The sequence below is a fragment of the Castanea sativa genome, chromosome 2, assembly GCF_040712315.1.
Source record: "Castanea sativa cultivar Marrone di Chiusa Pesio chromosome 2, ASM4071231v1".
NCBI lineage: Eukaryota > Viridiplantae > Streptophyta > Magnoliopsida > Fagales > Fagaceae > Castanea > Castanea sativa.
In genome coordinates this window covers 45,083,241-45,106,736 of record NC_134014.1, presented here as the reverse complement: position 1 = coordinate 45,106,736, position 23,496 = coordinate 45,083,241, and the positions used below count along the sequence as shown (strand labels likewise).

Sequence of the window (23,496 nt, the reverse complement as noted above, 5' to 3'; positions counted from 1 at the left end):
TGACGTTCCTTCCAATCTGCGCGCAAACATCTTGTTCATGAGCCTCGATAGGTAGCGCCGGCGTTTTCAGGCGAAGGGCATGACCTTGTAGCAAAAAAGGCCTTGGCTTGTTACGAACGAAGTCTTCTTCTTGATCGCCTCATCCATTCGGATCTGTTATACCCGAGAACGCATCCATGAAGCTTAGCAACCGATGCTTGGCCGTAGAATCCACCAGGACGTCGACCCGCGGGGGGGTAGCTATCTTTGGGGCATGCTTTGTTCAAGTCCGTGAAGTCAACGCACATCCTCCATTTCCCGTTGTTCTTTTTGACCATTACGACGTTCGCCAACCAATCGGGGTAATACACTTCCCCGATAAATCCGCGTTTCTTGCGGCTTGCGGACTTCTTCCGCTATTGCTTGGTCTCTTTCTTGGGCAAAGGTTCTTTTCTTCTGCCGGACGGGCGGAAAGATGGCGATACGTTCAACCTTTGTGCACCATGACCGACGGTCGATTCTCGCATGTCTTCGTGGCTCCATGCAAACACATCTTTGTTTTCTTTCAAGAAAGTTGCGAGCTTCGGCGTACCGCCGGGTCGGCCGATGTTCCGACCTTTGTTGTTCGCTCCGGTAGGCTTCATCGAGATGTACGTCTTCGAGCCTCTCGACGGGCTCTCGCCGCCACCCGACGTTCTTCTATGTTCATGGCTTGAATGTGATTGTCCATCTCCATCATGGCCACGTAACATTCCCGTGCGGATTCCTGATCTCCTCTCAATTCTCCAATTCCATGATCAGTAGGGAATTTTATCATCAAATGGTATGTCGAGGTTACGGCTTTCCATGAGTTAAGGGTTGGACGTCCTATGATGGCATTGTAGGCCGACGAGCAATCGACTACCAGAAATGTTATGTTCCGGTGACCCGCTCGTGGGTAGTCTCCAACGGTTACCGCTAAAGTGACAGTGCCAAGTGGATGTACTCTCGCCCCTCCAAAGCCAATGGAGCTGGGGCATTAACCGAATTAGTCGCTCCCTTTCAATTCGCATCCGTTGAAAAAGCAGGATAGTAAAGGATGTCTCGAACTACCGTTGTCTACGAGAACTCCTGTATGTTGTAGTCTCCCGCCCGTATGGTGACGACCAAAGCGTCGTCGTGGGGATGGTGAAGGCGCTGGGCGTCTACTTCCGAGAATTCAATGTGGGGATTTCCAATCCGTGACCTTCCAAGCGCAGGACTTGCAGCATGGACCTTCTGGATCGTTCTGAAGTATGCCTTTCGGCTTTCTTGGAAGATCCGGCCCTCGCGTGCCTCCTACAATCATCCTTATGTCTCTTATTGGTTGCCCAGGGCGATCATTATCTTGCCGAGGGGCTTGATTTTGTGGCGGGTTCGCCTCTCTTTGGTGACGAACCTTTGTAACCTCCCTCGCCTAATGAGGGCTTCTATTTGCCGTTTCGGTGTCGTAGCAATCGCGGTGTCATGGCCGTGGTCTTGATGAAATCGCGGATTTATCCCTTGGTCTCCTGTTGGGATCTCCCTTCGCCTTTTCCGGGGAAGGCCAAGTTTTCCTCGTCTTTAATGCATCAATACTGGTCGATGGGCGTATTCGGGGAGTGAAGTTCGTGTACCTTCCCGTAGGCGGCTAGGGTCGTCGATCATCTCGTCCTCTCCGGTTCTCCCCTATTTTGTCCATTATCGGGTTTCGTATCTTCCCCCGTCTCTCCCTTTTTACGGGTTTGTAGTCGTCACCCTCGGCCGCAAGGCATCCTCCGCGTTCATATACTTCGTCGCCCTGTAGTATACGTCGGACATAGTCTTTGGGTCGTTCTTGCATAGAGAGAACAAGAACTTACCCTCTTGTAACCCGTTCATGAACGCTGCCACAAGTGTCTTGTCGTCTGCCTCGTCTATCGAGAGGGATTCCTTGTTAAAGCGGGCTATATAAGACCTTAATGTCTCACCTTCTCGTTGTTTAATTCCCAGTATACATGCAATAGACCTCTTGCGTCGGTGACTTCCAATGAAGTGCGATACAAACTGTGCACCTAATTCCTTAAAAGTGCCGATGGAATTAGGCGTCAACCTGCTGTACCAATCCCTCGCTGAAGCTTTTGTCTTGGTTTATTGAAGGAAATCTTATAGTAAGGATTAAAGTTCATGGTCTGAATTGTCTTGATTTGTAAATACGGTAATTTTCTGCTAACCAACATGGGTTAATAGCTGCAGCAAAGTGTTTACTTTTGTTCATATCTTAGGGAATTCTTTGCAAACATATCTTGGGGAGATTTTTTTTGCTCATTATATATGTGTGAAAAAAAAAAGGTTTAGCTTGCATCCCATATCTTGGACCTTATAATAGGGAAACCATTAGCACATCCATTTCCTCAATAGCACAAAGCTGTCAGTGGGTAAACTATGCCAGACATGTATGCAATGAATAGTTGGAACCTGAACATGTGAACATTGGTTATGGTTGACCTAGTAGGCGCAAGTTTGCATAGGCCTATTAATGGACCACACATTTTTTCTTGAAAACAAAACCAAGCACTTCATTCATTCATTATATTGCAACTGTCAATATACAATGCCTCAATGGACCACACATTTTATGTCTTGTTTTATAGTTATATATTTAATTTTACTGGTAGTGGTGTATGTCTGTTTGTTAACTTTCCATCCTTAGGAACTCTTCCGATAAGGCTATAACAAAAATCAATGGTCATCCATTTTCACTAAGAAGTTGTTTGTTCTTGTTATGATATGGGGCTTGTGGAAGGGCATTACACAAACAATAAAATTTTTTTAAAAAAAACAACCAAACAAGACAACAATATTTTGATGTGGTTCGACCAAATCCAAGCTTTAAAAATACCTATTATTTTTTTTTCATAGGCCCAAGGGGCCCGGGCCCCTTTGGGGACCCAGGAGCCCCCTCCTAGGTTTGTCTTTGCACCTCGGCGAATTTTGCATCACACTAATCGTAAAAAAGCTTCATAGCTCTTAAGTCTGAAAATATTTAGGGTTCGTTTGGTACATGTGTTTAAGTAACAATTTTCAGTTTTTTTTGGAAATATGCATGGGTGAATAAGTATGTGAAAATACGTGCAACGTTGTTTAAAAACTGAAAATATGTGTTTAAAATGGTGTACCAAACAGGGCCTTAATCTCCTTTAATAGAATGCATTACAATTCTTTAAATAGAAGACTCAAAATAGGATTCCTTAAAACCCTAATAAGACATGAACTTAGACTCTTTAGGCTTTTACTACCAGGCCCAACTAAATAACCAAACTTAAATAAAACCCAAAAGAGGACTTAATGGACGGTTAGCACACCCTAAAAATCCAGAATTTAGAAAATTACAAAATTGCCCTTGACACTTAAAAATAAATTAAATAAAACAAAACTGTCTTCCCATTGCCTCCTGCATCACCTCTAGAGTGGCATTATGGTAAGGGAAACTTTTATCTCTTGAAAGTAATTATCCAGAATGATTCTAACTTATGTAATTCATTAGAAGGTAAAAGTATCTTAGTAATTGGTTAATGTTTGGCCAGTGATTTTTTTAATGTAGTTTGGTTTGATCTTTGTTCTGTGTGTGTCAGGAGTAAGTATGACATGTGTTCTTAGATGTTGAGCTATAGAATTTACATAAATAAATAAATATTTATTATTATTATTATTATTGTTTTGGTAAATTGTCGTTATAATTCTCATGGTTCTTTCTGTTTGTAAGTTGTCTTTATAATTATTTATTTGGATTTCTTGCCTCATGCCTCTATTACCCCTTATTGGTTTCAGGAAATCAAACTTCTCAGCGAGCTGATGCATCCAAATATTGTGCAATATTATGGTAGCAAAATAGTGAATATTCTCCCAGTTTGCATGTTTAGACGTTCTCAACATTGTTTACTGTAGTATCCTTGCAGCAATGTTTGAAATTAATGTTATGCATGCAGGTTGATAGCTGGTTTCGTATATATCTGGAGTATGTTCCTGGAGGTTCAATCAAAAAATATACTGAGGATAATGGAGCCATACCAGAATCTGATGTTCGCTGGTTTACTACCCATATTCTCTCTGGGTTGGATTACTTGCATAGCAAAAATATAGTTCACAGGTGAAATTCACGTTTGATTTGATTTGTTGAAACAATCTACTTAGTGTTGCAAATTAGAATTTAACACTTATTATAAGTACGTGAAATTTTTATGCATCTCTTCAGCATGGAAGTAGTCTTGGGGATAATTTGCTTAACATGACGTTTGGATTTATTTATTTTCATGTGTCGATAGGGACATCAAAGGGGCTAATTTGCTCATTGATTCATCTGGAGTTGTCAGGCTTGCTGATTTTGGGACGGCTAAATGTGTGAGTTCGTTTTCTTCTTCTTTATTATTGTATCATCTTGTGCTTAGATTTTTATCTTGCATAATGATTTCTCTTTTGATGTAGTTGTTCTTCCTTATTCATTTAGTAGATGGTATTTTTTTTCATTTTCTTCTTCTTCCTGTACTTAACAGTCCCTCGTTATGTTGAACTTTTGGTAAGAAAATATCTTTTGACTTCACCTACCTTTTTTTTTTACTCATCAAAGAAGGCTCTCAATATTTGTGGACAAATTTATTTTTAAAGAAGATAAATTGACATTTGTATCAATGTTTTAAATTCCGTTCTATTCCGGTCCTTAATTTGGTGCACATAACCCCTTGTTTCGTTTTGGTCTAAATTCCGGGTTGCTCCGGACTATTCCGGTGTACCGAACGAATTCTGGTTATTCCAGTCTCTAAATTCTAGCCTATTTTAAACTTTGAAGCCCAAAAGTCATCATTTGACTCATTTTAATCCCATATCATATATATTTTTAAAAATATATAATGAAATATGAAGTTGTAAATATATAAATTATGTACATGTGGGTGTATATACATCCAGTGCGTAATCTTGAAATGGTGCACCGAAACACACCAGTACAAGAATATTCCGTACCAATTGTCAATCCGGAATGGAATTCAAAACTCTGATTTTTATGCTCAAATGTTCAATTGTGATCAAGTCTATAAATGTGACAACAGCATGGCCCCTGTTATAAGAACACAGAATATATAGCGCAGTGTGTTTTATTCATTCCATACTTCAAGCATTTAATAGCAAATTACCCCCTGGCTGAGAATAATTCAGAGAAATATGGGTGACTACCTACCTAATTTGATAAGTTGATGTAAATCATGTTCATTATTAAAACCATTCATGTTCTCTTTTATTGTTGTTGCCAACTTATCAATAAAATAAAATGAAAGAATTGTTGTTGCCAACTTTCCATTATAATTTGCTTTCTGGGATTCTAGATGATGTGTCTAATATTGGGCTTAAGAAATTTGGGACTTATTATTGCACAGCTTGCTCTACACGCAGACCCAGCTAAGCTTTATTTCATTGGAACTGCACATTGGACGGCTCCAGAGGTATTTTCTAGCTGCTATACATCAATTTGTCATAGGCCTGTTTCTTCCCCTACTGAGTTCATTGTCTTTTCTGCAGCTCGTGCAGGGTTTGGAGCCTTCCAGCCCTGATGCTGTTCTTGCTGTAGATATTTGGAGTGTAGGTTGTACTGTTCTTGAAATGTTAACTGGAAGACTTCCTTGGGGTGATCTTGAACCGGTAGGCACCTAATGTTCCTTTATGTGCTATGTTAATCGGGATTCTTTTACCCTGCAGTATTATATTACAATAATTGATGTTTCTTTGCATACATCTCATTGAATTTTGATTAAAAAAATATTGCAATAAGACCTCATCATATTCATATCTTGAAGGTTTATATGGTTGGATTGTTGCTTTGCATTAGCTGTTTTGGTTCATGTCTATCCCATCTAAAGAAAATTCTTAGGTAGTCCCAGAGTATAGTGAAATGGTGCTCCCTCCTTTCACATTTATGGTGGACCCCAACATGAATTTAATGAGCGGACCTCACCATGAATGTGAGAGGAGGGAGCACCATTCTTCGTGTTCCGGGAGTACCTAAGAATTACTCCCCATCTAATTTAAGTTACTAACAACTGAAAAAGGCTAAGATCAAGCTACATTTGTGATGCGGGAGCTTAACACAATTATTTTGGAATTGATTATTTTAGATTATCTTTATCTCATGGGAGATTGGATCTCTTATGTAGTAATTGGATTAGTTTAGACTTTCATTGTATTCTGAGTTCAGATTGGGATTGGTGTTTTAGACTATTACCATTTGAGAGTTTTATGGACATTATCTTTTCATCCTGGAGGCTAGAAGCCTCCGGTGGTGTTTTTTAAAGTAGACTTTTTGAGGAATAACATTTTAGGTTGGAGATTTTTCCAAATTGCTGGGTGTTGATTTCCAAGTTTTCTAGCTTAATGCTGATTTTAAGCAAATCCCAAGTGCTGAGTCTTAGGGATATACTTTAATTTTACTATTGATATTGTCTTGCAACAACTTGGTATCAGAGTACAAACAGGCCAACCAAATCCAAAAAAATAAACCTCGCCGGCATATCGTATTTCACACTTTCAAGCCCAAGTGCCACACTGAAATTCTACAAAATCCCAATGTAAGAATACAAGCACATACACCTTCAACAATGGCGGAACTCAAGGAAACCAGAGAAAGAGAATTGTATGTGAATGATTCTGTGTATTATAAATATAGGACCTCTGTTTCTTATATACAGTAAGAATAGGTGGGAAAACTTAACAAACTATTAATAAACTAACTAACTAATCAATCTACCAATATAGAGCTAACACGTGTCCACTACTAGCTAACTAATTACATCAATATTAAATGACTTGTAGCTCTAGAACTACTTATACAATACGACTTGTAGCATCTTTGCTTCTTCCTCTTTATCTGCTGCAACTGCAAGCTGCTCTGTAGCCTTGAGCTTCATCCTTTAATACTCCCCCTCAAGATGAACTGTATATGTTAATTAAGTTCATCTAGGATAAGAGATACAAGAATTGTCTTTGAGCTAGAGGCTTTGTGAATAGGTCTGCCAATTGATGTCGTGTAGGAACATGAAAGGTCTTGATCACTCCATCTTGGATCTCTTCTCCCTAATGAAGTGACAATCAATTTCAATGTGTTTGGTCCTCTTGTGGTATACTGGATTGGTAGCAATATAAAGAGTTGCTTTGCTATCACAGTAAAGTGCAGCAAGTTGCTTGTGGTGAACACCAAAAGTATCAAGCAATGCAATTAACCAGACTATCTCACTAGTGATAGTAGCCATAGCCCTGTACTCAGATTCAGTAGAACACCTGGAAACCACTTGCTACTTTTTACACTTCCAGGATATCAAGGACTCATCTAAAAAGATACAAAAGCCAGAGATAAACCTTCTGGTATCCACACATGCTGCCCAATCAGCATCACAGTAACATTTCAAGGCAAAAACACTATTTTGGTCATTACATTTTGGGGTTATAGTCAATTTGGTCCTTATATTTTGGTAGCAGTCAATTTGGTTGCTGTTATTTTCAACCTGGAGTCAATTTGGTCTCTACCGTTAACTCATTAATAGAAAATGCTTACGTGGCTAACGAATTACACAGTTGGCACACTTTATGCCTATATGGCTACTAAAATAATAATAAAATATTTTAATTGTTATTTTAAAAACCACATTTATATAATAGAATCCACGTCAAAACATTGAAAAAATAAAATGATTTTTAAGAGAAAAAATAAAATGAATTTAACAAAATGAAACATTGGAGAATTAGGAGTGATTTTTTTTTTTTTATAATTTATTCCTAGAACTATTTAGAAATCAGTTTGGCAAAGTATAATTTACTTTAGAATTTGTAACTTTGTCATCAATGTTTGACATAACGTAGGAAATGTAGGAAGTGATCGGTTTGGTGATTGTTGGGAAATTTAGACCCCGGTTGATAGAATTAACAAGTTTTAAACCAAAGTTGTTAATTAGATTTATTCTGAATAAACCTTGTTAAAACAAACTAACATCAATATCATGTCAATATCATGCACAACGGAAAAATAAATAAGACAAGATATGATGACCTAGGAAAACCAATGAAACAAACTAATTTCACAGTAGAAAACCTAGGGGGAGACCTTCCTGAAAAGCAATTCACTATAGTAAAGAAAAGTTTTAGATCTAGTACAAAACTTTTGTCCCTAAACTCTACAATCGTCGTAGATGAACTTAAAACAGAAACCTTCTACCGCTTCAAAACCTCTGAACTCTTCAATATATGAACGCCACCCTTTTGCATGGATCCCAATACGTGACTAACCAATGATGCACGACTCTCAGTACATGACTAACCCACCGACTTGAAGAAGATGTTGGTTGCAAAGTTCTTCACTTCATCAACAATGAAGATCAAGAAGCACTTGGTTACAAAGCCCTAAGGCGCAAAGACGCAGTAGCTTCTACAAAGAGAATAAGAAATCAGTCATCTATTGCATATATTCTCCTTGTATTCTCTTATGTGACGGCCTTTAAAATAAGCCTTATATATGTCTAGGGTTGTGAGAAAAGAAACCCTACACATACATGTCAGCATGGGCCGAAAATCATATCTAAAAATCTGAATTTCGTAATTCTCGATAGATACATCTGTCAAGCAGCTGTCGAGACCTTAATAGATAGTATCTGTCGAGATCTGTCGAGACTCATTAAATCTCGATAGATATTATCTATCGAGAGTTGTCAGGAATCTGTCCAGCTTTAATGAACAACCCTTCTTCACTTATTTCTTGGTCCAATTTTCATGGCTTTAATACTTGACTTGAACAACATGTTTCTTGAAGTATTAAACATATCCTAGATCTATCCAATTACGAGTAAAGTGTGTTTTGTTAAATGATTAGCCAATTACATACAATATGTCCTTAAAAATCACCCTCTTTGACAATCCGTGACAAAACCACAACAAACAAATGAACATATGAGAGAAGTCATAAATCACTTAACTCATACTCACTTGTTGAATACAATAAAATCTATCTTAACACAAACTCTTGAAAAATTTTGTAAGAAGAGAGTTCATGGTATGGAAGACTTTAACAACCTATATTTTTGAAACACTTTAAACAAAACTCATCAAAGCATCTTAGTGTGAAACAGAAATAAAAGATTGCATGCAATAAAGAAACATGTGTATAAAGAGAGAAGAAACAAAACATGTAGAGGTAGGTGAAGAAGACATACATCATATATATATATATCAAAGATGAGCATAATGTATGTAAACATGGTCACAAGACCGATGTACAAGAAGAAGGAGGTAAGCACTCCCCCTAACAAGATAAACATATCTCCCCTTTACAAGGGCATGTATTTCTCCTCCTAGCATGTAGAATCTTAAAAAGAAACCACATTTTCTCCCATTTTTTGTCATGATTAACAAATGGTACAAGAAGCTATAAAGTCTTACTCGAGAAACATAAAAATGATCAAGGATGATCAAGGAATCCATGTAAATGCATGAATGTAATGAAACAAGATGCTATTGATGACAAGATAAAAGAAAGATGCAAAACATGTGAAAAACAATGCATGTAAGAGGATCTCGACAGACCGAGAAGCTGTCGAGCAGCTATCGAGCAGAAGCCAACCTCGATGGATCGAGAATCTGCTGAGGATCTATCAACTAGACAGAAAGTTTCTTAATGGAACAAGAATTTGTCGAAAAGCTATCGAGACAAATTCTCAAAAGCTTCGATGGATCGAGATTGCGTTAACTTCTATCTAGAAAGGAAGATCACAAGTCTCGATAGATAGCCTATCTGTTGAGAGGTATTGAGAAGTTGTTGAGATTGCTCAAAAACAGTTTTTCAAAAAAGAGAAAAACACAGACATGAATGCAATCAAGCATGCTACTCAACCAAAGATCCAATCAACATTTTAAGCTCTCAAAAACATCTCAACAAGAAAAATATCAAGCATTTAGATCCCACACACACACACACACACACACAACAAGTCTAACCAATTTTATATTTCAAAAACAAGTTAAGACAGTTTAATGAGCATACATTAACACATGTATTCCTTGTGATGGCCAAATCACATTGTACCTTCACATGTATCAAAAGTAGTAAAGAATATTGTGTGTTGTGTGTGAAAAATATCACAAGATTGCACAAATGTTAAAATCACTTTGACTTACACACAATCATAACTGCTTGATAGGGACTATCACCTTCGAAGTACATCCTATAACTCCCACATCTCCTAGAAGACACGCTTACAATCATATATAAAACATTGTGATTCTTTTTGCTTTTATTTTTCTTTGCATATTTTCTTTTGTTAAGCGTATTGTGTTTGGCATATAAGAAAGAGAAAAGAAATACCCAATTATGTTAAGCTATTGACATTGCACTTTTGCTATGCCGAAGCATAATGATATTATTTCATAATTGGCGGGCAACAGTGATGAAATAGTTATTTATGCCTTTCTCTTAGGATTTTTTAGTCATTCCCGTCAAAAAGAGTGATATTAAATACAAGAGATTACTTAATCTTACTCATCACAAACACGAGCCACAAAGCTCACTTACTTAGTTGTGTATAAACATGCTAATCTAAGCTACAAAAGATACAAAATTTAGAAAACTTTATTTCAATGGCCATCTAAGGTACACAAGTACCAAAGTACACAAAACACACTGTTTTTGTATTTTTCTGATTTTTCTCTTTTTATTTTGAAAAACAAACAAAATAAAGACTAAACAACCAAACAAAAATAGACAAACAACATGAAGGCATGAAAGATAGATGCAGATGCATGAAAGTATGATTCCAAGATCAGATAAGAAGTTAAGTAAGGAGAGTCCTACTTTAAATAGAAAGAATTAAAGTAGAGGACAAACAGAAAAGATAATTAAGTCTTAGGCTCTTTTCTCACCCACACAACACGATTCTTTGGCCGTGAAGATGAAAAGGCACGAGTCCTAGTATGTCTACTAAAGGACATAGAAGAATTAAAATTATCCTGAAATTGAGTTAAAAAGCTCAAAGTTTTTAATAACTCTCCAAATAAAGGTGTAGGTTCTTGAGAGGAAACCTGTGACCATTTAAACACTTGCTTTTGAGGATACAACTTAAAGCAATTAGGACGAATGTGTCCAAAAACACCACAATGATGACAAACATGAAGTCTAACAAAGGATTTAGAATTAGCCAAATCAGTTTTGGAGTTCATACCTTTATCACTTTTCTTAGTTTGTGGCACAAAGACAGTCCTTGATCCAGAAGCCGTGGAAGAGAAGGGGCCGGAAGAAATAGCATATTCTAAGCCAGTCTTATCAAAACTAGCCTTTTGAGCACTCAATACCTCATCAAGTTTTGCACTAGACATCCTCTCTATTTGAGTTCTAGCTTGACTAAGCTCAACTTCAAGATTCTTGATCTTCTCTCCTAATGAGGTATTCTCCACAACATGAGTCTCAACTAACCTTGTAGTCTCATTAAGCTCATTTCTACAAGATGAGAAGTCTTTTCAAATTTTATGAATTTAATGCATAGCTTATCATAGGCTTCTTGAATGGTCAACTTCTTGGGTGCTTCATCATTAAAAGAGTCATCACTATTACTAGCACTCTCCACAATCATCTTATCAATTGTAGCAACAAAAGCTATAAAGTGACCACATTCATCCATATACTCATCAGAAGAGTCATCCTCAGTATCCCTCCAGGTAGCAACCAACCCTTTATCTTTTGAATTCTTATCTTTTGGGCACTCTATCCTCATATGACCAAAACCTTTGCACTCATGGCACTGGATAAGGGGTTTCTCATTTTTATCATTTCTAAAGGATTTAGATTTCCTAGAAGGTTTGTCCTTATCCTTTTTCCTAAATTAAAGAAGCTTAATAATCTCATCAGCTATGAAGGTTAGATCCTAATCCTGATCCTCATCTTCATCTTCATTTTCAGAGTCATCAATTTTTTCCTCTATACCCTTAGGAGCCAAGTTTTTACTCTTTCCAACTCTTCCCATTGAGCCTAATAAGCTCAGTCAAAGGAAGTTTATCAATATCCTTCACTTCTTCAATAGCAGTGATCTTGGCATAGAATTTTTCTAATAAGGACCAAAGGATTTTCCTAAAAATTTTGGATTCTGCTATAGATTCTTCAAGGTTGAAGGCAGAATTCACAATATCCTTAAGTTTAGCATAGAGCTCATCAAAGGTCTCATCAAAGGTCTCATCTTCCTCCATCCTTATTTCTTCAAAACTACTAGTGAGTCTTTGAAGCTTCATAGTCTTTACTGCCTTGGTACCTTCATAGGTGGTCTCAAGAATGGTCTACGCTTTTTTGGCAACTTCCGTGGATGATATTTTCTTGAATTCCTCATTGGTCACCCCATAAAACAAAGCATTCAAGGCTCTACTGTTGAAATTTGCTGATTTAATTGTTGCTTCATCCTAATCCATCGGCACTTCTTTTGGCTTAATCCAGCCAACTTCAACAGCTTACCATACCTTTTCACCTAGAGCCTGCAAAAAAACTTTCATACGAACTTTCCAGCATGTATAATTAGTGCCATCAAATAAAGGAGGAATCAAAAGAGATTGTCCACGATCTATGACAACAGGGTCAAGGATCACACTCAGGAAATTATCCAATTAGAGTGTACTCGCTCTGATACCACTGGTTGAGAAATTTAGATCTCGGTTGATAAAATTAACAAGTTTTAAACCAAAGTTGTTAATTAAATTTATTCTGAATAAACCTTGTTAAAACAAACTAACATCAATATCATGTCAATATCATGCATAGCAGAAAAATAAATAAGACAAGATATGATGACCCAAGAAAACCAATAAAACAAACTAGTTTCACAGTAAAAACCTAGGGGAAAACCTTCCCGAAAAGAAATTCACTATAGTAAAGAGAAGTTTCAGATCAAGTACAAAACCTTTGTCCCTAGACTCTACAATCCCCGTAGATGAACTTACAGCAGAAACCTTCTAACGTTTCAAAACCTCTGAACTCTTCAATATATGAACGCCACCCTTTTGCACGGATCCCAGTACATACCTAACCAATGATGCACGGCTCCCAGTACGTGACTAACTCATCGACTTGAAGAAGATGTTGGCTGCAAAGTTCTTCATTTCATCAACAATGAAAATTAAGAAGCACTTGGTTACAAAACCCTAAGGCACAAAGACGCAGTAGCTTCTACAGAAAGAATAAGGCATTGGTCACCTATTTCATATATTCTCCTTGTATTCTCTTATGTAACGGCCTTTAAAACAAGCCTTATATATATCTAGGGTTGTGAGAAAAGAAACCCTACACATACATGTCAGCATGGGCCGAAAATCAGATCTGGAAATCTGAATTTCGTAATTCTAGATAGATACATCTGTCAAGCAGCTGTCGAGACCTCGATAGATAGTATCTGTCGAGAGCTATCAGGAATTTGTCCAGCTTTAATGAACAGTCTTTCTTTACTTGTTTCTTGGTCCAATCTCATGGCTTTAATACTTGACTTGAACATCATGTTTCTTGAAGTATTAAACACGTCCTAGATCTACCAAATTACAAGCAAAATGTGTTTTGTCAAAGGATTAGCCAATTACATAAAATATGTCCTTACCAACGATTATGATCCTAAAGAGATCAATTTCATTGTCAAGAACAACCTTAATAGCTCAATCTCATTAGGCACTACTTAAGGAGCAGCTTAGCATTGATCTTTTTTTTTTTTTTCCCTTTTCTGGGATACTATTTTTTTATGTAACTATAATGTAGATCTTTCTTTCTTGTGTTTTGAGTTTGTGAGATATAAAAATTTGCAGATCTGAGAAAAAAAAATTGGTTCAACAATGGTGGCTGGGGTACTGGTTTAGATTTTGTGTTCTCTCATTAGTTTTGAATCTTGGTTTTTGTGAAAGGTGTTAAGGGATTTTGAGATTTATTTTATGGTTAAGGGATTTAGTCTAGGTTTGGTTAAAGTCCTTAACAAATTAATTATGAGTTTGGATTATTTTGGATTAAACTCCTCAAAGAATATTTTGGTTGCTGCGTTTGGCTACTAAGAAACTGCAAGAAAAACTGGGAAATTTTTTAAAACTCCTCCATTTTCAATTTTTTTTCTTTAATATGGATTTTTTTTTCTATTTCTAATTTTTTAGATCCTAATGTGGCTTTTAAAAAGACCAATTAAAATATTACATTATTATTTTAGTAGCCACATAAGCATGAAGTATGCCAACTGTACAATCCGTTAGCCACATAAACATTTTTCGTTAGTGAGGTAATAGTAGGGACCAAATTGATTTCAAGTTGAAAATAATAGGGACCAAATTGACTACTACCAATATGTAGGGACCAAAGTGACTGTGACCCCAAAATGTAAGGACCAAAATGGTGTTTTCGCCACATTTCAATTGCAATTTTGAATTTGCAGATAGAAAGAGACCTTGTCTTGGTGTCTTTTTCAAGTATTTAAGAATCTTGTAAGCAGCTTGTCTTGGTGTTTTTTTCAAGTACTCAAGAATCTTGTAAGCAGCTTGTAGATGTGGCAGCTTGGGAGCATTCATGAATTGACTCAGCTTGTGAACTAATTAGCTGATGTCTGGTCTTGTCAAAGTCAGATATAGTAATTTCCCAATTAATCTTCTATACAATGAAGGATCAAGAACATCACCTCCAACTCCACTGCTCAATTTGGCAGATTGATCCATAGGAACATTTGAAGGCTTGCAAGCTAATAAACATGTATCTGACAAGAGCTCAAAAGTTAATTTTCTTTGACATAAGGACAGACCCTTAGTTGTTCTGGCAACTTCAAGACCTAAGAAATACTTAAGAGTACCTAAGTCTTTAAGTTTAAACTTGTTATCCAGAAATTGTTTGAAGACATTGACAGCATCCACATCATTACTAGCTATTAAAACATCATCAACATAGACCAAGAGGATGATGATAGAGCCCTTTTGAATTCTGGTAAACACTGAATAATCAGATTTGGACTGAACAAAGCCATGGTTGATGATGGTTAAAGACTGAATTCTAGTAAACACTATCTGCTAGGTTGTTTAAGACCATACAGAGATTTTGTGAGCTTGCATACCTCCCCCTTGCTGCCAAAACCAGGAGGTGGAACCATGTAAACCTCCTCAATTAAATCTCCATGTAAGAAAGCATTGTTGACGTCTAATTGAGATAGATGCCAACCCTGAATAGCAGCTAAAGCAAGCAAAGTTCTAACATTAACAAACTTCACGATAGAGAGAATGTTTCATAAAAATCAAGGCCTTCAGTCTGTGTGTACCCTTTAGCCACTAACCTGGCTTTATACCTCTCAACAGACCCATCTGCCTTAAGCTTGATTTTATAGACTCATTTACATCCAATTGGAACCATACTAGGTGGCAAGGAAGTCATCACCCAAGTATTATTGGCTTGCAAAGCTTCTATCTCAACTTGCATAGTAGCTTGCCATCTAGGATCCAAAAGGGCTTAAGCATAAGACTTAGGTTCTTTATGAATGGTCAAAGCAATATAAAAAGCCTTATGTGGTGTGGACAGTTTGTCATAAGAGAGAGTAAAGGATAAAGGATACAAGATACCTGAACTTGAAGCATTGGAGTCAGATAAGGAGAGGAGTGAAGCTAAGGCCAAGACTGAAGTAGAGACAAGGTTACAGTGGTAATCCCTAAGATAGGTAGGAGGCTAATGGACCCTAGAGGAATGTCTAAGGGGTATAACAATCTCAACAAGAGGTGGTACAGGTGGAGAAACAGATGGCAATGAAGCATTAGGAAGGAAAGGATTAGAAGGAACAAGATCAGAAAATTCATTAGGTGGTACAACAGTATCACAAATGTTAAAGGGTAAAGAAAACTCAGCAAAAACAGTAGGTAAAGGAGTTGGAATAGAATGAAGTGGAGAAGACTGAACAGAAACACAAGGATTAGAAGGAAACATGGAATCAATAACTGGTGAAGGAGGTGGAATAGTGTTTGAAAACCAAGATTTGAAAGGAAAAACAGTTTCTTTGAAAATGACATCTCTAGAAAAGAAACAGGTTCTAGTGGCCAAATCATACAACTTGGAACCTTTAATACCATGTGGATAACCAAGAAAGATGCAAACCCTTGCTCTAGGATCAAATTTAGATCTGTTTCTACTCAAAGTGGAAGCATAACAGAGACAACCAAACACCCTTAGGTGATTATAAGTAGGTGGATGGCCTAACAATTTCTCATAAGGTGTAACATTGTCTAACAAGAGACTTGGAATTCTATTAATGAGTTAAGTGGCAGTAAGAACATAGTCACCCCAAAATTTTAAAGTCAAATTAGCTTGAAATCTTAAAGCCCTAGCCACATTAAGAAGGTGTTGGTGTTTCCTTTCAACAGTAGAGTTTTGTAGAGGGATTTCTACACAAGATAGTTGGTGAATAATCCCCTTAGAACTATAAAAATACTGTAAAGCAAATTCAGGACCATTATCAGATCTGATTGCTTTAATGGTGGAATGAAACTAAGTAAACACCATATTGTAAAAAGATTGAATTAAAGAAGATGCATCGGACTTTTGTGATAACAAAAAAAACCCAGGTGCACCTACTATAGTCATCCACAATGATAAAAAAGTACTTTGAGCCATTTAAAGAAGAAGTAGAGTAAGGACCCCAGATATCAACATGCACTAAATCAATACAAGAGGAAGAGGGGTGAGTGGAAGTGAGAAAAGGTAATCTCTTCTGTTTGGCAAGAGGACATATAGTGCAATCAAAAGTATTTTTATTGCTGCAAGAAATTACATCAGGTACAACAGAATGCAACAAAGCTAGTCTTTGTGCAAAAGGATGTCCTAACCTACAATGCCAAAGGCTTGAATCATTTGTGACAGATGCAGCATTACAATTTTTTATAGAACCACCTGAACTAAGAGAAGATAACTTGGAAATGATGTCTATGACAGAGTGTGGAAGCATGGTAGAAGATGTAGGCTGTAGAGTGTAGAGGCCTCCTTGCTTTTTACCCAACCCAATCATCTTCCAAGGCTGCAAGTCCTGAATAAAGAAATAATGTGAAAGGAAAATGCAACAAGAAGAAGGAGATTGGGTTAGTTTACTAATGGAGACAAGATTAAAAGTAAATGTAGGAATACAAAGCACATTCTCTAAGATTAGAGTTGTGGACAATTGAACAGTGCTAATGTGAGTGACTTTGGCAACATCTCCATTAGGTAATCTAATTGAGATCTGAACAACATATGTAATAGATGTGAAAAATTGAAGTGAGTGAACCATATGATCAGTGGCTCCACTGTCTAAAATCCAGTCATGGGATGTGATATGTGAAGTATTAACATGAGAAGAAAACACTGAATATTCCAAAGAATGAAAAGGTAATTTTGGAAATTGAGGGGAAGACCATGTACCTGACATCTCATGCCCTTGAAGACCTAGTGATGGCTAAGTACTGATGGTAGCAGCCTGATGAGAATCAAAAGTGGACTCCTGTGGTGTTTGTGTACCAAAATGGGCTTGAGAATTCAACAAACTGAGGAGTTGTTGATATTCTGCTCAAGTAAGGCTCACATTCTCCTCTGAATTATTAGTAACAACAATAGTGTTGGCAAGGGAACTTCCACCTTGTTGACCCTTGTTCTTAAACTTATATCCAGGTGGGTAACCATGTAATTTGTAACATTTGTCAACCACATGGCCTAAAATCCCACAATGTGTACACTAAGGTCTGCTTGACTTTCCCTTATTGAATCCTTTAGTGGAAGAAGCATTGTTTTTTACTGCCAAAGGTAAGGATTCAGTGTTTAGTCTTGTTCCCAATTTCCTTTGTTTTTCATCTTGGAGCAAAAGAGAGAAGACTTTGCTCAAAGAAGGAATGGGATCCATTAGCAGAATTTGTCCTCTCACTAACGCATGGGTGTCATTGAAACCCATTAAGAAAGACATGACACATTCTTCTGCTTAATGACCACAGGAACAGGTCCTATATTCAGAAAGTTCTTGTCACAATCCCTTAAACTTAGTATAGTAACCATTGATAGTCAAATCTTCTTGAGCCAAAGAAAAAATCTCCTTCTTTAACTCAAAGATCATTCCCTTGTGAAAACCTATGTTGCAAATCAAGCCAGACCTCCCTTGCTGTCTTGAAACAAATCACACTAGGCTACAAATCCTTTGAAATAGAATTAAACAATTAAGCAAGGACAGTACTATTACACTTGCACCAAGCAACATAACAACAGTGATCAATGGATTGAGGCTTTGGTATAGAACCATCAATGAAACCTAGTTTGGTTTTAGCATCCAAAGCAATTAGAATAGTTGGAGTGGTTGGAACAGAGGTGTTTGATGTACTATCACCCATATCTACAAACTCAAATTCTGGCTAACCAATCAAGATTGATTATACTACAATCAAGATTCACAAACTCTGAACCAGATCAACAAGGGAACAAGAAATTGCAATAATCCCAATACTTTACCACAAGAACCAATAGTGAATTTCACTGATCAAGCCAAGATCCAAATGAAATTCAATTGCAAAACCCTAAGATTTTAGCACAGGACGAGATTCAAAAAGAAAGAATTCAATTTCACAAACCCTAAGTTTTGAACTCAATTGCTAGAAATTGTAAAGAAATTCAAGAAAAAAAGGAAAAGAAAAATAGTGCAAGAATCTAGAATCAAGAGAAAATAGAGAAAAAAAATTTCTACTTGACCCGAAAGGAAAAACTAAAGCACTAAAAGTAAAAGAAGACAAGTAAAAGATCGAACTATTGAATATAGAGAGTTTCAAAGAGTACCAAATTGAAGCTCTCAACTAGTTCAGCTTTAATACCATGTTAGAATTCAAGCACATACATCTTCAACAATGGTGGAACTCAAGGAAACCAAAGAAAGAGAGAATTGTATTTGAATGATTCTGTGTATTACAAATATAGGACCTCTGTTTCTTATATACAGTAAGAATAGGTGGGAAAACTTAACAAAATATTAACAACCTAACTAACTAATCAATCTACCAATATAGAGCTAACACGTGTCCACTACTAGCTAATTAATTACATCAATATTAAACGACTTGTAGCTCTAGAACTACTTATACAACACGACTTGTAGCATCTCTGCTTCTTCCTTTCTATCTGCTGCAACTGCAAGCTGCTCTATACCCTTGAGCTTCATCCTTTAACACCCAGCACCACTGTGACCCATAGATACCTCCACCATAATAGTCTGAAACACATATACACAATAAACAAAAACCCGAGTCAAACCCAATATCCCACCATTGCACAACCAAACCATCATGGCCCATCAGCCGAAAATCCCAAACAAAATAAAAATCCTTTGCTGTGTTACTCATCCCATCAAATCACGGTAACCCAAGCCAAACAACAAACCCACTTACCAGAAAACCATCTGTTAAAACTGAAACCAGAGTGTCTAGCTACCTCACCACCATTGCCAAAAATAAAAACCATAAAAAATGGCCATCGCCGTAAAGTCCTCTGCCCCTTCAAAGAGTTGCCGCCACCCAAGAGGTCACCGAATGTCGATTGAAGCTCCACAACCCTAACTTTTACCCAACCCGATTCATATTAAAATCATACAAACCGTCACAACTTAACCCATTAAGAAGCCCAGGAACCTTTTGCCCGACCCCAACAAAACCCTAACACAGCCCATTAAAAACTTAACCTAACTAAGTCAAACAAAAAAAACCCACAAAATTTTTGTTTGAAAGCCCGCAACCTAACCAGCAAAGCCCTATAAGAATCTTTGAACTTTAGCTGTGCCAACCCACCAACCCCATAACAATCAGTTCAGAGCACCTCAACTAGCCAGCTAGCCAATAGTTCAAGCTCAGGTTCTTGTTCCCTTATTTTCTGAGGCTTATTATTTGAGAGCATCATGGTAATCTCCAAACCACCTATTTTTTAGGGTTATAAATATCAAGACCCATGATTTTCAACAATGGGCTATTTTGGGATGAATCATTTCAGAGATATATATTAGCCCATTGTTATAGGCCCAGGCCCAAATCCAAGCCCAATTTTACCTTGTGTGCAAACCAAGTCTCTCACTTGTACTTCAAGTCTATTAACCATAATTAATGTATGGCTAGTTTAGGGTTTAACCTCTTATATACATCCATGTTATGGTGCATCATAACTTAGGATTCGTACTTTCAGTAAAAAAAAAAAAAAAAAAGGATTTGTACTACAGTCTTATATAATAAGGATGTAGCCCTTAAAGATTTCTTTCTGGTTCATCATAACATAGAATTTGTACTACGTAATTCTCGTGTTTTTGTGTTCCTAAACATGGTATATCAAGGGGTTGTTGGTGGATTTCTTTTTCCTCTTAAAATTTTTTCCTAGAAATGTAGTTTTTTCTCCAGAAAAACAATTTTTTTGATGAATATATATGATGTGCAAGTTTTTCCTTCTCCTTTCCCTAATGTTTATAATTAATACCTTCCTTCTGTGTTCCTCTAGAAGCAGTTCCTACTTTGGCTTTGCCCCCTGCAAATTATTTTGTTGTATTGGCAGTGTGCTTGTTGGTCACCAACTAGTGGCTTGTTTTGTTGTGGTAAAGTGAAGTTAATAGCAGCATGTACGTAATGAAACTTGTAGTTTAATTTGTTCTTAAGTACAATTCAAGTGTTGTAATAAATTTAAGTGAGGTGCGTTGAATTTTTGTGTGTGGATCTTACCGCAATCTTTCTGTTACAATCAGTGACTTAGGAAATTATTTATTTAATTCCAGTCCTATTAGATTGATACTTGATCTCTTTTCAATATTTAGATTTGTGTCTTTTCTTTATAAATTAGGTTTAAGTGACTGTAATTCAAGTAAATCAATAACACTTATAATTCATACTTAATGCGTCCATGCTATCAGATGTGGATGAAGCACAGTGAGTGTCCTTATTTATATGTTTTGCAAATTATGAGATGATTATGGTTGGCATGTCCATTGAATTGGGAGTTCATCTTAGAAAGGTTATTGATAATTACATATTAAAAAATGTGGGTTCCATTATGGAGGGAGAAGCATGTATGGCATATGTTATGTCGTATCTGGTGGCATTGCAATGTAGTTGTCTAGTGTCTGCTTGTAGGAGATATTGGATTGTGGTAATTAGATAACATTTATTTTTATCATATTTGATGCAGGTAGCAATCATTTACAGGTTAGGTAAAGGGATGACCCCTCCTATACCTGAAACATTGTCACTTGTGGGTAAGGAATTTTTGAGTCTCTGCCTTAAGATAAATCCTGCAGATAGGCCATTTGCTGCAAGCTTACTAGAACATCCCTTCGCGAAGAACTCGGAGCAGCTGGATGGCAACTGAGCATTTAATGGGAAGAACTTGACTATAAATATAAGGCGAAAACCACATTTTCGTCCCTACATTTTTAGGCGATTGCTACATTGGTCCCTATCTTTTATTTTCACCACTTTTAGTCCATATTTAGAAAAACGCATGTTAGGACATATGTGATTGGATGTTAGAAACATATGTCAACATTTTATGTAATAGCTAATCTTTTGACAAAACACACTTTACTTGTATTTTGATAGATCTAAGATGTATTTAATGTTTCAAAGAACAAGAGTTCAAGTCCAAGTATTGAAGTCATGCAAGTCTGTCCAAGAATCAAGTAAGAAAGTGTTGGATTTTAAATCTTGACAACTAGTATCTATCGAGATTTAAAAGCTGCTGAAACCCGTGGCTTGATAGCTAGCTCGATAGACGGCTATCTATCGAGGTTTATGAAACCCAGTTTTTCAGGACTGTTTTTCATCCAATCCATAAGTATGTGTTTGAGCTTTCTTTTCTCACAATCCTAAACATATATAAAGATTATTTTAAGGGTCATATCAGGTTGCACAGCCAAGAGCACAATTGCACAAGAGTATAATTTCTCAAGTGTCATCAGAAAACTAGTTTGCCTTAGTTCGTGAAGAAGTTACTGTGTTTGTACATTGTAGAGTTTTGTGACCAAGTAACTTTGTGATCTTCATCAGTTGATGAACAGAAGAACTTTGTAGCCAACATCCTTCTCAAGTTGGTAATAAAGCCGCGTACTGGGATCCACGCATCTTTTGGTTAGTCACGTACTAGGAGCCATGCAATACAAGGAGAGATTGTCACTACAGAACAAATCCAATTGGGTATTGGGGTAAGGGTTCAATTGTAGGTTGGTATAAGGTACTTGGATTCTTTTACTTGTAACCTCTTGTTTTGATAATAGTAGATCCTCGGGAGTGGTGACCTTAAAATGAAGAGAAAATAGTAAAATAGGCATAACTTTCTAACTATATAATTAGTTGTTATGGTTTTCAAACTATATTTTTTACTAGCATCTCGAGTCTAAAAGACTCGATTATGGGACTATAAATCGAGTTTTTAATGCTCGATTTTTATGGTATAATTCTGTCTGATGTGGCATTTTTTCCACGTGGAATCTACTTGAAAATCGAGTCTTAAAGACTCGATTTACAAACCCAAAAAAATTAAATCTAAGTCTTTTACCATCTGTTCCTGAAATACACGAAAACCATCAACAACCATCAAAATTCATCACGACAACCATCAAAATTCATCACCACCATGGGAAGATCACGCAGAACCAAGTATGCACAAAAAAAAAAAAAAAAAAACCATTGCCCCAGATCCACGGCGACCTGGGTCGCGCGGCCTGGGCGCAACCCAGGCCGCCGCGCCCCAGGTTCGCGGGACCTGGGGCGCGACCCAGGTTCGTGCTACCTGGCCGCGACCTAGGCCGCCGCACCCCAGGTTCACGCGACACGGGGCGCGGAGGCCCCGGGTCGCGCGACTAGGGGCGCGACCCGGGTTCGCGCGCACAGGCGCGACCCGGGCCGCCGCGCCCCGGGTTCGCACGACCTTGGGCGCGGAGGCCTGGGTCGCGCCCGGCGCAGCGCGCTGGTCGCGCCCCCGGGTCGCGCGACCCGAGCCTCCGCGCCCAAGGTTGCGCGACTGGGGCGCGACCCAGGTTCGTGCTGCCTGGGCGCGACCCAGGCCGCCGCGCCCCAGGTTCGCGCGACCTTGGGCGCGAAGGCCTGGGTCGCGCGACCTGAGGCGCTGCGGCCTGGGTTCGCGTGGGTCGGCGGCGGCTGGGCAGATCAGCGTGGAAGAGGAAGAAAGAAGCAGATCAGGTGAGAAGAGAGTGAAACCCAGAAAAAATAAAGAGATAGAAGAGGAAATATAAAAGATATAAATCGAGTCTCAGATACTTGATTTCCAACTAGACGCCACGTGAAAAATATGCCACATCAGATGAAATTAGACTATAAAAATCGACCTTCAAAGACTCGATTTATAGGCCCAAAATCGAGCCTCTTAGACTCGAGATGCTAGTAAAAAATATAGTTTGCAAACCGTAACAACTAATTATATAGTTAGAAAGTTATGCCTATTTTACTATTTTCTCCATAAAATCACTCAGTGAGATTTTTGTTGTGTAGGTT

At 37.6% G+C, this 23,496-nt stretch overlaps 1 protein-coding gene and 1 long non-coding RNA gene across 7 annotated transcripts in view; one reads left to right on the top strand and one right to left on the bottom strand.

Moving 5' to 3' along the window:
• The window catches only part of LOC142624080 (mitogen-activated protein kinase kinase kinase 5-like), a 40,503-nt gene extending 18,684 nt beyond the window's left edge, over window positions 1-21,819 (top strand). For 2 of the 5 annotated variants that reach the window (XM_075797581.1, XM_075797582.1), the window contains exons 4-9: window positions 3,787-3,849; window positions 3,945-4,105; window positions 4,281-4,356; window positions 5,385-5,450; window positions 5,527-5,646; window positions 21,176-21,819. In XM_075797581.1, coding sequence (XP_075653696.1) covers window positions 3,811-3,849; window positions 3,945-4,105; window positions 4,281-4,356; window positions 5,385-5,450; window positions 5,527-5,646; window positions 21,176-21,355 — 642 coding nt within the window. In that variant the 5' untranslated portion in view covers window positions 3,787-3,810 and the 3' untranslated portion in view covers window positions 21,356-21,819. The remainder of the gene's footprint in view (window positions 1-3,786; window positions 3,850-3,944; window positions 4,106-4,280; window positions 4,357-5,384; window positions 5,451-5,526; window positions 5,647-21,175) is intronic. The other 3 variants (XM_075797583.1, XM_075797584.1, XM_075797580.1) reach the window with 2 other exon arrangements.
• LOC142623755 (uncharacterized) lies at window positions 16,747-19,961 on the bottom strand. Of its 2 annotated transcripts, XR_012842219.1 has the most exons (3): window positions 19,405-19,959; window positions 17,408-19,229; window positions 16,747-17,036 (listed from the first exon to the last, which is right to left on the bottom strand). It is a non-coding gene; the product is annotated as an uncharacterized LOC142623755 (long non-coding RNA). The 2 variants fall into 2 exon arrangements; XR_012842218.1 differs by having other exon boundaries at window positions 16,747-19,229; window positions 19,405-19,961.
• Window positions 21,820-23,496: the final 1,677 nt, after the last annotated feature.